The sequence below is a fragment of the Thamnophis elegans genome, chromosome 2 (genome assembly GCF_009769535.1).
Source record: "Thamnophis elegans isolate rThaEle1 chromosome 2, rThaEle1.pri, whole genome shotgun sequence".
Lineage (NCBI taxonomy): Eukaryota > Metazoa > Chordata > Lepidosauria > Squamata > Colubridae > Thamnophis > Thamnophis elegans.
The window spans coordinates 10,107,327-10,120,847 of NC_045542.1; the positions used below are offsets into that span (position 1 = coordinate 10,107,327).

The following is a 13,521-nucleotide window of genomic DNA, read 5'->3' on the forward strand; positions in this document are numbered from 1 at the left end:
ACTCCTGTAGGCGGCTTACAGTACAAAAATAATCAAAAAAGAAAAAAGTAAGATACAAGGAAGAAAGATAGATATAAAATACAACATGTCATGCACTCCATTCTGAAAGGGGCTGGACCATATTTTGGGGTCAACAGCCCCAGGCCTGCCGGAACAGCCAGGTTTTAATGGCTTTAATGGTGGTTCAAGTGCTGGGCTAGAAGTGGGTAGACCAGGTCCTACCACCACCACCACCCTGCCCCCTTGGGCAGAGAAGCTGGCTGGGTAACTTTGGGCCAGTCAGTGGGAAGTTGAAAACCTACTAACTAACCCACTGGACCAGCATGGTGGATTATGGTTCATATCCTACAATGAAGAGACCTTCGCCCTGCAGTGGGTTGATTTTGGCAGATAATAGTAATACTCTGCAGACACACACACGACATTAAAAATGTGGACTTCTTTTACATGCTATCAGAGATCAAAGTTTGCCTTTTGCCCTACCCAAGGCTTTAAAAAAAGGCGGTACTATACAGAGAAAGGAAGGGGGAAAAAAACCAACCAAATCAAAGTAAACCGAGTTCAAAACGAGCTGATTTCTCTCTCTCCCAACAGCAGCTGTTAGCCCAACCCTCCATAAATTGCCAACACCTCTTTTTCAGACTTTTGTCAATATCCTCGCGGATAGGAAGGGGTTGGTGGTGGTGGTGGGGGGGAACCCAATACTCTCCTCCTCGGGGAGGCGGTCAAAGCCAAGAGATATTCATGGCTGTGTGCGGCTAAGGAAAATCCCATTTCTATCCAGTTATTAAGAAAGAAAAGCTCCAAGCCCGAAGAGCTGGGATTGAAATCTGCTTGCAAGCAGTCGGCTCTCAACGCCTTGGCGCTGCAGTACGAAAAAAGCCAACCCACTCAGCGAGGAGTCGGTGTGGAGAGAGCGGGAGGAGGAGGAGGAGGAGGAGGAGGAAGCGAGGGGAGTGGGAGAGCGGAGGACTCAGCAGACCGCTCCAACGTGGATAATAAGCTACAAGCTTTCTGATACATTCCTGCCTGGCCAGGGCGACACTTCCTGCGAGAGCTGTGCCGACTTGTTGCAAAGATCTCTGTCTTAGAAAGCAACGAAATCAATCCACTGGGTTCCTCGTCTCCTGCCCGCGCCTTCCCCCCCCCCCCGCACCCCGATCGCTTCCCCTTCCCGGCTCCAGCGACGTCCTAGTAGGTCGAATCCAGACCCTTCTTCTTTTTTTTTTTTTTTTGGAAGGAAGTCGGGGCAATTTGATGGAGACTTCAAGCAGCCTGGCGTTTGGGGGACGATCGCGGGGGGATTTTGGAGGGGACTGAAAGGGGGGGTGGCAGTGCAGACATGCAGAGAGCCAGCGTGATGGGGATGCCCAGTCCGGAACCCAGTGGATCATATTCCCAGCAATTCAAAGCCATGAGGTTCTCCTATCACATCGAAGGGGGAGCGACTACTTCGCCCCAAATCCGAGCTGGTAAGCGCCAGAGGACTGGGAAGGGGTTTTTTCTTGGGGCGAGGGCTTATGTGCTTTTGGGTAACGAATAAAAGCAGCAATTGCTCCTCGACGCCGAGTGAAGCCGGGTACAGTCGTACTATAAAATAAATTGCTTGGGTTCGATACTCCTATTTAGCAAAGGGAACTAACGCCTAATGGTTAAAGGCGGGAGCGCCTGTATTATCCCAGAAGGATCTCGGGGTTTTCTTCTGCAGCTGGGCGAGCGGGATCCTGTGTTAGAGCAATGAATCGAAGAAGACATTGTTTTCTTTGGGGGGGGGGGAAAGAAATACGTGGAATCTGGCGAAGATTATTTGGGCGACTGTAACGCTAAAGATAAAAAGCGCGGTGGAATTTCATTTTCGTAATTTGCAGCAGCTTCGAATTAAAGTAGATTTTAAAAAGAAAAGTGGTGCGGGGGGGGGAGTTTTCTTTCCTTATGCCGGGGAGGGAGCAAAAGCAAATGCTGTGGTTAAAATAATTCCATCGTTGTAGGTAAGTGGGGTTAAAAAAAATGAGACGTTCCGTTTTAGGCTCCTGCCCCAAAGCGCTTACAATAGGAGTGTGGCTCCTGCTTCTCCTGTATCCTATTTTCCACCTCCTCTTAGGGTAGTCAGTTTACCCTTTCATTCTGAAAGTTTCCCCCTCCCCTGTTTTTTTTTCTTTCTTTCTTTCTTTCTTTTTTTTTACAACCCTGCCATTTTGCTTTTCAAATCCCTAAAACTGCAGGCAGCTTTCGGAACAAAGAGACACGGCAGTTAAATTGAAATGGAGGAGGTTCACAAAAGAGATGTTTGCAGGAATATTAGCTTCAGCACTCTTTAATCCCAGGATTATTTTTAACACCGTTGAGGAAAACAGAACTGCTTTGATTTCAAATGCAATTCATTTATCTCCCCTCTTCCACCCTTTCACAGGCAATTAGCTACCACTTCCATAGCCAGACAATTGAACGTGGTACTATTGAATGATCTTGGAGGCAACTTGTTGCCAAAGTTTCTATATCTGGAATATTTATATTGGGATTACGTAAATTGCATCCGTGGAACTCCTTGCCACTTTGTTCTCTGGCTGTGTTCAACTGACGTGTTGAACTGCAAAAAGCCAGTCGCAGTGTAGTGAAAGTATTGTGACAAGACAACTGTATTGCTAATTTGTGGTTTAGCCATACGAATGCAGGAAACTTGGTTAAACGGGTAAACCGTGGATTAGCATCCATGCAAACAAATGCAGAAAAATCCAGAGCTTTTAACCAGGTTGAAAGCTTACAGAAAGAATTAATCATATGTACTGTACAGTATTTAACTTAATGGGATTTTTACGCTGTATCTTCTGGGTCAGATACCAAACTGCTCCCAATCAAGGTGCAAATGTGCAGGTTGGTGTCTTTTTTTCTCCCCGCACCTCCATTGAAGGTGAAGAATCTCACAGGAGATAATTGACACCTTTGAGTCACCCTTGCAAGTCTGATATTCTTAGAAGCATTGTGTAGCCTGCGGAAAAGCTGTGAAACACACATTGGCATATCTCAGGTACAGAAAATGCGACATGAGAATAAGGTATCTTGTCTCTCTCTCTCCCCTCCCCTCTTCCTAATAATTGGGGTAGGGAACCTACACCAGCCTTGCTTTAAAGCATTCTTGATTATGATACCAGGCATTGGGCCTTAACAGAGAAAGTACTTCATCCTGGCTAGAAATGAATGGAGGCCTATAGAGTTGGCTTCAGAGCATAACTCTTAAGGTGGTGGTGGGGGGGGGGGAGATGAAATGGGATACACAGTGGATCCTTTCTGGCCCTGGTTTTCCCTGAGATGGGGCAAACCTTTTCCATCTCCGCCCCTTTCCTTTGTTGATTCAGACCACAGTAAGCTTTGTGTCTTTTTCTCTTCCCCCCCCCCTCAACCAACACCTGGCAAGACTGCAAAGGCAATGGGATGGGTCCTGCCACTGTGGAGAGAAACCATACAAATTCAGCCAGCTTTTCATCTAGAAAGCCAACACAGCTTGGATCAAGGCCCTGGTTTGCTCCTTCCAATGTTAACAAAACACACAATCTCTAGTAGCTAGTCTATTCTCTCCGTTCCCTCTTTTTTAATCCCGTCCAGATCATGATTTAGCTACAAGGCTCTTCTTTTGGGGGGAGGGGGTTGGGGGGCTGAGGAACAAAAATAAAACCCAGGAATCTTAGCTTTCCCCACTCTGAGCTTTGAAATTGTAGACCTCTTTTCCTTCAGCAACCAATGGGGCTGAAGACATAAAGCTGCCATAAATAAGATTGTGGTGTCGGTTGCCCTCAGTGATCCAGGCCCAAATTGCTGGCTGGCAGTGTAGGGTTGTAAGTTCTACCTAGTTGCAAACAGAAGGGCCCTTATAGCTGGGGGAGAAGAGGGGCCTGCTGGTGTGCTTCTGTCCCTCATTTTCACCCCTCAGGCTATTGACCCTAGGTGCATTCTCCACTGTTTTGGGTAGGCTAAATGATGATAGGGATTAAGGAGATCTTAAGCAGGTCTGTTCACTTCAAGTAGAACCCCAGCTTAAAAGATTCTGCCCATATGTGCATTGGTTCCTTTTCTCAGTCTGGGTTTTCAGCCACAAAGGAAGCCTTGGTTTGTGGCTTCTACAAGGGGGGGTGGGGGTGGGGGCCTGACTGGCATGACTAGGATGCAAAATGTCTTGCTTAACAGGAAGTGTGTCGGAAATCTTGTGCTCTTTAGGAGCTAGTCCAGATTGTCCCAACTTGGCACCCTCCAGATGTGTTTGCTCTCCCAGACCCAGTGGCTGCATTGGTTGAAGTGCTTTAGTACATGCAGAGCAGTTTGGGAGGTGGTCAACTCTGCAAAAAAAAAAAACCGGGAATGTTGTGAGAGACACAGGACATTTGCTGCACGGGATTGGCAAATGAAGTTGTAGGGAGACAATTTCCAACAGGGGAAGGGCCGGCTGTATCAGTAATGATTGTTTATAGGCTTTTTTTTTTACATTCCTGCAGGAGCAACTGGCCTGATTAGGTGCTAACCATCTTTGTCCCCTGACTCGACTCTTCCCCCCACCCACCCCCAATTCCAGTATCAGTAGCTGCATTTCTGATCTCCTCCTTTATCCTCCTTTCTTACAAAGCTTTGAGGAACTGCTTGCTTGGCATAAAAACAAAGCCACATCCTGGCTCCAGGCAAAGCCGCAGGGGGACTATCTGGGGGCCAGAGCCTGGTTTAGGGTGAGGCCAAAAGGCCCAGGCCTTCTAGCTCCTGCTGTGGAGATGCATGTGGCCTGAAGAACAGTTGGCTCAGAGGAAGGGACATATATCTAAGGAGCTTTCTAAGAAGAAAAGGGGAGGAAAAAATGCTTACCTTGCTGCTCACCTCTAATGTTTTCTCTGATCTTCAAGCGGATTAAAACAAAAATCGATGGGAAAAGAAAACCTGCTGGGGGGGCCCTAAAAATAGTCCCATGTTTACTTAAAAATGCATAGTTTTGATGATGAGAACGCCCCAAGAGTTTTAAATCAAACTTAAATATGTGTGTTTCAGCAGCCCAGCTAATGCCTCATGTAAGTGAACTGAGGTGTATCAAGAAATGTGGGATTAAATTTTAATTGAATAACGTTAAGGCTGAAGTCTTGCAGTTACCTGGGAAGAGTGTAAGTTAAAGAGGGCTTGCTTTTGAAGAGAGGGAAGTAGGTTTGTGATGCAGTGCTATTGTTTTTAATCTTGATTTGAGTTCCCATAATATGCTGAGTCCCCAACCAATGAAAAACAAAGGTTGACTTGATGTGCTGTGTGAACCTTGCCAGTACTGGTTTATTCAGGGAACCATTTTTAAATGAGCAACGGCCTTGTATTTTTATGAACTGAATCATATTTATTCTTGTATGGCATTATAATTATTTGTCCCGCTATAAACAACCAGTACCAGTTACTCCCACTGTCCCAGAGATTAACTAAGAGCGTCCTCAATTATAAACCCATATTAAATATTGCAGTCCCTTTAGGGGAAGTAGCGATCGAGGTAAGTTCCTAGGTTTTATTGAAGTATTGAGAATCTAACTGGTGCTTTAATCATGATTATTATGATTGACTATTGTGTAAGAGCCGAGGTGGCGCAGTGGTTAAATGCAGCACTGCAGGCTACTTCAGCTGACTGCAGTTCGGCTGTTCAAATCTCACCAGCTCAGGGTTGGCTCAGCCTTCCATCCTTCCGAGGTGGGTAAAATGAGGACCCGGATTGTTGTTGGGGGCAATATGCTGACTCTGTAAACTGTTTAGAGAGGGCTGAAAGCCCTATGAAGCGGTATATAAGTCTGACTGCTATTGCTATTGCTATAAGCTGAACCAAAAAGCCTGCATTCCAGATGTGGGAGCAGTACCACTAATGTAGTTTGCTCGATCTTCGTTTCATGTGCTGTGAGAAAGTAGCTACTTCTGGAATGATGAACCACTAGACAAATCATGGTTTGGTGCGATATGTAAACCAGTCTGTCAGACTGTTTTGGAGATGCCTAGAAGGGTTTGGGGTACCATTGAGTAAGCAGGCAGGCCTCACCTATGGACCACATTTTATTTATAGACTTTTCTTGAAATGAATGGGAGCTTCCACCATCTTCCATGGGGAAGGTGCAAGAGAATTCCTTTTGAACTTTGCTTTGATTGGATTAGTGAGATGCGTGTTTTTCTACCTTAAAAAGCCAAAGCACTTGAGCTCGTCCAGATGGGTGCCGAGGGGCGCTAAGGAACTCTTGAGTAGAAAATAGAGGGTACCTCTGGGAACTGCTGCTGTCTTTCCATGCCTACAGTCTGATCTGGCTGGCCCCACCATTTTTTCCATGCATCTGGGTGAGAAGTGCTATTTTTAGAAAGAGGCCGGGCTGGGGAACTCTGGGGCTGTAGTTCATTGTGTCGACGGCAGCTGCCAGGTTCAGCATGGGGAGGGAAGGAAATTCGGTCTGAGGCTCGGGGAAAAGTTCCCTAAGCTGAAAGGAAAAGATGGTTGAGGAACAGCACACCTTGTTTAGTTCCAAAGATTGCTGCGTCAACAAATAAAACGTACCAATCGTGATGCCCAGGATGTGTCACTGTAACATCCCACTGGCACTGCAGCTATGCTGAGAGACCGTTATCCCACCTCCTAATGTGGTTGCACGAAGTTGGGAATAACTTTGCCTGAGCCCTTTCAAATTGTATGATGTCAGAAGGCTAGGAATTGGCAGAAGAAATACTTATTCAGGAGATGCATATTTAAATTGTTGCAACTGGCAAATAATGTTCAGAAGCAGCCACTGCCTCAGATGTTTGCGTGCAGAGTCCATCTCAATGGTTGCTCTCTTCACCTGAAAGACCCCTGATCAATTCCTGGACAAGGCTCCTATGTTTAATAAGAATTAACAAGCTAATTGCAAGCTATACAAAAATGCAACACTGTACAATCTATACTTCTAGATCCTGTAAAGATGTGGACAGTATGAGGACGAGGGATGGGGGGGGGAAGGAAAATAATGATGGGAAATAATAACGGTTGTTTCCATATAATTGTTTCCAGGATCCAGCTTGAAAATAATTCAGATATTTTGAGGGAAAGACTAGACTAGGCAAATGGAAGAAATGCAAGATGTAGAGCTGAAGATAAGAAGCCAGGGTTTTGGCAGAGATAAAACTCCCTTACAGAATAGAGAAAGTTGTTTAGGAAAGGATAGAGTACCAACCATACATAACAAGAATTGGCACAGCATCATCAGTTGATTCATGTAAGTATCGCAGGCGGCAAATAAACTGTACCCAAGAGAAGCTAGCTCAGTGGTGGCAAACCTTTTCAGCACTATAACGTCATGGGCGAACGTGCATGCACTCGTCGGGGCCACCCTCCAGAAAAGCCAAACCTCTGGGTTCTAGCATGCATGTGCGCCTGGCAATCAGCTGGCAGGCGGGCATGCGCACGCCGGTTTTCGGCACTGCCGTGTATGCAAAGGGGTCACACACTGGAAAAGTGGACCTTCCGGATTCTGGTGCACATGCACACCCCACAATCAGCTGGCCAGTGTGCATGGGCGCACACTGGTTTTTGGCACTGCCATGTGCACAAAGGACAGCAAATCATCACATGCAGATGCACGCCAGAATCCCATAACACAAACAGGCAAGGCCACGCTTGCCAGGCGACATAGCTTCGCGTGCCACTTTGGGCACAGGTGTCATGGGTTCGCCATCATGGGGCTAGCTGATATCAATCTGAGCCATCAAATGTTACATTGTGCACACCTGTAACGGTAGACTTTATCCATCATGCTAAGCCTTATGTCCGTGATGGTGAACCTATGGCATGCGTGCCAGAGGTGGCACGCAGAGCGCTCTCTGTAGGCACGTGCACCATCTCCAGCTGCTCTTCTGGTTTCTGGTATGTGCATGGGCATCAGCCAGCTGGTCTTCATGCGTGCCGGAACTCAGAAACCCGAAGATCAGCTGGCTGGTGCATGCATGCACCTGGTCTTTGGGTTTCTGGTGTGTGCATGCACGCTGGCCAGCTGGTCTTCAGGTTTTTGGCGCTCTGGCGCATGTGCGCATATGGGTGCATTCCAGTTTGGGCACTCAGTGCCGAAAAGGTTCATCATTGCCCTATGTGATTTGTTTGCTTTTGGTTTCATGCGCTGTGCAAACATAGCCAACTGTGATTCAGTTCACCATGGTTAAGCAAACCTTTGCTTAGTGTGATTGGTCTCTCTGTCCACCCATTATCCCAATCTGACCTTCACCTTCCCAACTAATTGCTCATGTAGATCAGCTGACTTGGTGTGTGTGTGTGTGTGTGTGTGTGTGTGTGACTTGGGGCCAGAAAAAGAGAGTTCGATGCTGCCCATTCTGCCACTCAAATTATGCACTTTAATAGTGTGTAACTGGGCTTCGTATATGTGGAGGGCAACAACAGATCCTGTCCTTGAGATAAATGAATGGAGACTTTTGTGTCTAAGGCATCACTAGGGTCAGGTGGTACCAGAATTAAAGTAGGTTAGGGTGTGTGTGACTCTTCTTGTTGCCTGTTCCACCCACATTTCATTTTAGTGCCCCACTGTTATTTTAGGGAGGTCATGGCACAGCATATCTAGTGTTTCCCCAATGGGGCAGGACATCTACCAAATACTACAGCCATTCAGCCACTGGAATGTCGACATACTCTTGTGCTTGACACATACATGTTCTCGACATTCATCTTTTCATACCCTTCTCTCCCCATTGTTCTGTTCCTTCTGTTGTTTTACTCTGCCTTGCTGCCCCACAGATCTTATATTGCTCTGATTAGAGATCAGTAAACTCTACTAAAGCACCCTTTGGGGGGGATGCTGATCCTTGCAGCCCTAAAATAGCATTTCATAGTGTAGTCAAGAACGATGGCTATAGCAATAGCAGTTAGACTTATATACCGCTTCATAGGGCTTTCAGCCCTCTCTAAGCAGTTTACAGAGTCGGCATATTGCCCCCACAATCTGGGTCCTCATTTTACCCACCTCAGAAGGATGGAAGGCTGAGTCAACCCTGAGCCGGTGAGATTTGAACCGCCGAGCTGCAGAACTAGCAGTCAGCTGAAGTGGCTGCAGTGCTGCACCCTAACCACTGCGCCACCTCGGCTAATGAAATGGGAGTCATTTTGTATATATAGCATTGGGGCAGGCGATGGGAGGAATGGTGACTTTGAAAGAAACAGAAGCACAGCCAATCAGACTGGCCAGCTGAGACGTCTGCTCTCTAGTGAGCTAGGAAACCGGAATTCCCACTGTTTCCAATAATTGCTTATATTTTAATCCATGTTTAATTAAGCCATTTTTTTCTTGCCTTCTTACTGTATTCCCTGAACTGCAAAGGGTTACTTCCCTCTCCAAAAACACATATACACAGAGAGAGAGAGACAAGCAGGGTGAGGGCAGGATACATCCTGCTGCACCACCCACATTTGGTCTCTCCTCCCTCCTTCCAACTTCCCCCCCCCCTTTTGCAGAACTCTTAATGCCTTCCATATGGACCCATCGGGTATACAGAAGCTTCCGATAGGCCTGGGGCTATAGTTGTTGGTGGGATGGCCAGGCCAAAGAATCCTGCGTGGCTTCAACCAGCACCCACTCCAGCTCCCTTAAACTGCTTTCACAGCATTTCTTGCTTTTTTGCATTGTAACCCTGGCCAGGAAGGGGGAAAGCAGGGGAGAGGGGGGGGGTCACACTGCAATGCAAGCCGATAATACGGATTGTGACTGTTGCTTGCCCCCATTAAGTCGTGCTTATCAAGGGTAAATTGTAGGATTCTTTTTACATGCTCAAGATTTTAGGTAGTAATTCATCTACGAGTGGATGAACCCCTGGGTCAGCAGGGATTTCAGATAACTCTTTTTGGATGGGAACAGAGGGCAGAAGTGCCGTTTGCGTAGCCGTGGCAGAGTTAACCGATTTCCGTGCCGATACTGGTGGCCTGATCTGGCTCTTAACTGAATGGGCTGCATGGCTTTCTTCTTTCCAAGATCTAAGAGCTCCCATGTGTTTACTGGCTAGTAGAATTTAGGAAGCCAGATTGCCATCTTGTCTCTTGTTCCTGTTTGAAATCGCTGCTCTATAATTTTTTGGAAACAGGCCTTTAATTTTCTGCAAGCTGGACATGGTTTGGGAGAAAATGAGAAAGGGAGGCTTTTAGGGTGGAGTTAGGAGGTAGCCTGCAACCAGTTCAGATTTTTAAGTAAAAGGAGAGATTGCCAAGGACTGATGCCCAGTTCTGAATTGTCTCTCTTGAATTGAGCTCTCTTGAAGAGTAAGAAAAGCCTCCAAATCTATTTTTTTTTAAATCAGCTCAATCTTTGGGCCCAGATTTGCACCACCTCCATTTTGGCAGAATGATGCCTTACAAACAGCTGTGATTTGTGAACTCTTTATTGCCCAAATACTTGGAATGGTCCATTTGCAAAATGTTTTCCGTCCTCATTGTGCCGGCTCTCTGTATGTGTCTGTTTTGGCTATATTGTGAACACACTTCTTAATACTGTTAAACCATCTGCTTACTGAAAGGTTCAATAGAAATTCTCCAACTGCATATTAATGGATGGTGTTAATATTCTACTCCATATTTGTGGCAGTGTAGTTGAAGCACGAAGGGTTGATTATGTTCCCCATTAACAGAGTGGGGAAGAAGACAGCAACAGACCCTTGGCAGTGGGCTTTCCTCCCATCCTGAAGACAGAAGGAAAGCAGGAAACCACTGCCTGACAGTGGTCCTTTTGTTATATCTTGAAGATGAGGCCAGCAATATTGCTATCCTTGCACGGGGCGGGGACCAGTTTCTGTTGCGGCTATGGGGGAATGCGTAGTCATAAAATAATAAGCGGTAAACACCTCACTTTTGTTCATCATCTTAAAGTTCCCATGTATGCCCATGTTACAGAGATTTTGACCCATGCTTAGTTGTCCTTCTGTTGTCATATTCACTCTATTCACAACTCAATTTAATTATCGTGTTAAAAAGGTCAATCACAAGCTTCTGCTTTACAAGTTCCCCATGTCAATTTCATATTTATACATATTCCATATATTTTAGCTTTTATGTAGTTATCTTTCCATTATCATGTTCAGCCAGATAGCAACTCCATTTTATTATCATGTTTATCTTAACTTTTTATTTTCCCATATAGTAGTTTCTAATTATCTGGTTTCTTCCTGGTAAGTCTTTTGTCCCACTTCGCTATTCTTGTCTTCTCCCTTTTCTTTATTTTAACACATCCACTCCCTTCAGTGAGGGGAATGAGTAGTCAGAAAGGGTTTTTTTCCTCTTCTCAGCTGCCGGCCCCCTCCCCCTCCCCCCAAGTGTGGATGTCTTGCCACCATACCAATCTCTGTTCCTACTTCACATTGCTGCTGTCCTTCTGCTATAGGGCCATCATTGGCATTCTCAAGCAAGTACAGAGGTAAAAGTAGTTTACAGAGGTAGCCACAGACGCTGTTAGGAATACTGATCTCAAGGATTCTACCAGGTTGATATCCCTATTAGAATCCAGAAACAAGAAAATGTTGGCAACTAGGAAAGACTCTATTTTCTCCAGCAGCCAAAGAAGGTTCAGGGCCCTCCAGCTGGATGCTCTGCAGGTCACCAAACTCTCTTAGGCTCCTCATGCATCTAGAAAGTTCGCACAGAGCAGAAGTTGTTGTGTTTTCTTAAGAGGAAAACACCGTGTCTTGCCAAATCACCTTGATTTGGCTTCTTCCTCCTGCCTCAGTGTTAGGGTAGTTCTTAGATAGATGTGAGAATATGTCCTCGGTGCTCATTAGGCAGGCATATGTTTGTGTGGATGGCCTGTCGGAGAAGGCTATGAAGGATGAGTGCATTTCAATGACTACAAAGATCAGAGTAATTCAAACAGTGGGTCTTTCCAGTATACGTAAAGGTAAAGGTTCCCCTCGCATGTACGTGCTAGTCATTCCCGACTCTAGGAGGCGGTGCTCATCTCCATTTCAAAGCCGAAGAGCCAGCGCTGTCCGAAGATCCGTGGCACAACAAAACCACGCTCGACTAAAGCGCGCCCGATTAAACCGCGTCGCTGACGTCATCGACAGGGCGACAACAGCGAGCGCGGAGAAAGAAGGGCGCTTTAAATAGCGCTTTGAAAGCAAGCCGATTCAAGTTAAGGTAAGGGTTAGGTTTAGGGTTTGGTTTAGGGTTAGGTTAAGGGTTAGGGTTAGGTTTAGGGTTAGGTTAAGGTTTAGGGTTAGGTTTAGGGTTAGGTTTAGGGTTAGGTTAAAGGTTAGGATTAAGTTTAGCGTTAGGTTAAGGGTTAGGTTAAGGGTTAGGTTTAGGGTTAGGTTTAGGGTTAGGTTAAGGGTTAGGTTTAGGGTTAGGTTTAGGGTTAGGTTTAGGATTAGGTTTAGGGGGGTTAGGTTTAGGTTTAGGGGTTAATTTTAGGTTTAGCGTTTACAGCGTTCTTTTTTCTCCGCGCTGTTGTCGCGCTGTGATGACGTCAGCTACGCGGTTTCGTCGAGCGCCCTTTAGTCGAACGCGGTTTTGTGGTGGAACCCCGAAGACCTCCGTAGTCATGTGGTCAGCATGGCTAAACACCAAAGGCACACGGAACACTGTTACCTTCCCATCAAAGGTGTTCCCTGTTTTTCTACTTGCATTTTTACATGCTTTCAAACTGCTAGGTTGGCAGAAGCTCACTCCGTTATGCGGTGCTAGGGATTCGAACCGCCGAACTGCCAACCTTTTTGATCGACAAGCTCAGTGTTTTAGCCACTGAGACACCGCGTCCCTTCCAGTGTATGTATGGGACTACAAAGATCAGAGTAATTCAACCAGTGGGTTTGACAGCTGTGTATAGGTGTGACAGCTGTGCACCAAGAAGGAGCTGCAGAAAGAAGACAGAAGGCAGACACCATCTGGATTTGGAGACCAACCAACTAATAGATCCTGGACCAAATAAAGGTGGACTATTTCCTTGAGGCAGTGATCAGCAAGCAGAAGCTTGGGTATTTGATTTATTTGTCATGGACTAGCAAAGGCTCCAATGTTTGGCAAGACTGAGCAGGAGAATGGGCAAGATGGATGGGTGAAATTAAGAAGAGAACTGCATTGTGCTTCTAGGAGCTATGGAACCAAGGAGCTATGGCGTGACAGGTCAGGATTGCGAGCATTTCTCCATACAGTTACCAAGGGCAAATCCATGGTCCTTAATTTTCTGTGAACATGGGGATTTTGGAAAAGACAGAATAATCCAGGAGAAGAATTTGCAAGGAATTTCTCCCAAGTCGAGAAAATAGCTGGTGATTTTAAGGGGGGGGGGGGAAGTGCTGAAGCTATTTTTCATAATCCAGCATTTGGTATGGTTTCATGTGCTCGGAAGCGCTTCCAGCCCCACAATTAAACCCTGGGGAGCTAAGTGCCAATCCTGTGGAATTAAATCTCATTTCCCCCTTTCCCTTCCGCCTTTCCCTTAACTACTTTAATTAAATGTACCCAAATGGAGTGGAAGCCTCAGTAGAACTCATGGGATTTACTAAACATATTTGTATAGGAGT

The 13,521-nt window shown here is 46.0% G+C and overlaps 1 protein-coding gene across 1 annotated transcript in view; it reads left to right on the forward strand.

The window, feature by feature from the left end:
- The first annotated feature begins 652 nt into the window (after positions 1 to 652).
- FGD1 (FYVE, RhoGEF and PH domain containing 1) overlaps positions 653 to 13,521 on the forward strand; it is a 71,656-nt gene continuing 58,787 nt past the window's right edge. The window contains exon 1 of the mRNA XM_032210114.1: positions 653 to 1,472. Within this exon, the coding sequence (XP_032066005.1) occupies positions 1,343 to 1,472 (130 nt within the window). The 5' untranslated portion in view covers positions 653 to 1,342. The remainder of the gene's footprint in view (positions 1,473 to 13,521) is intronic.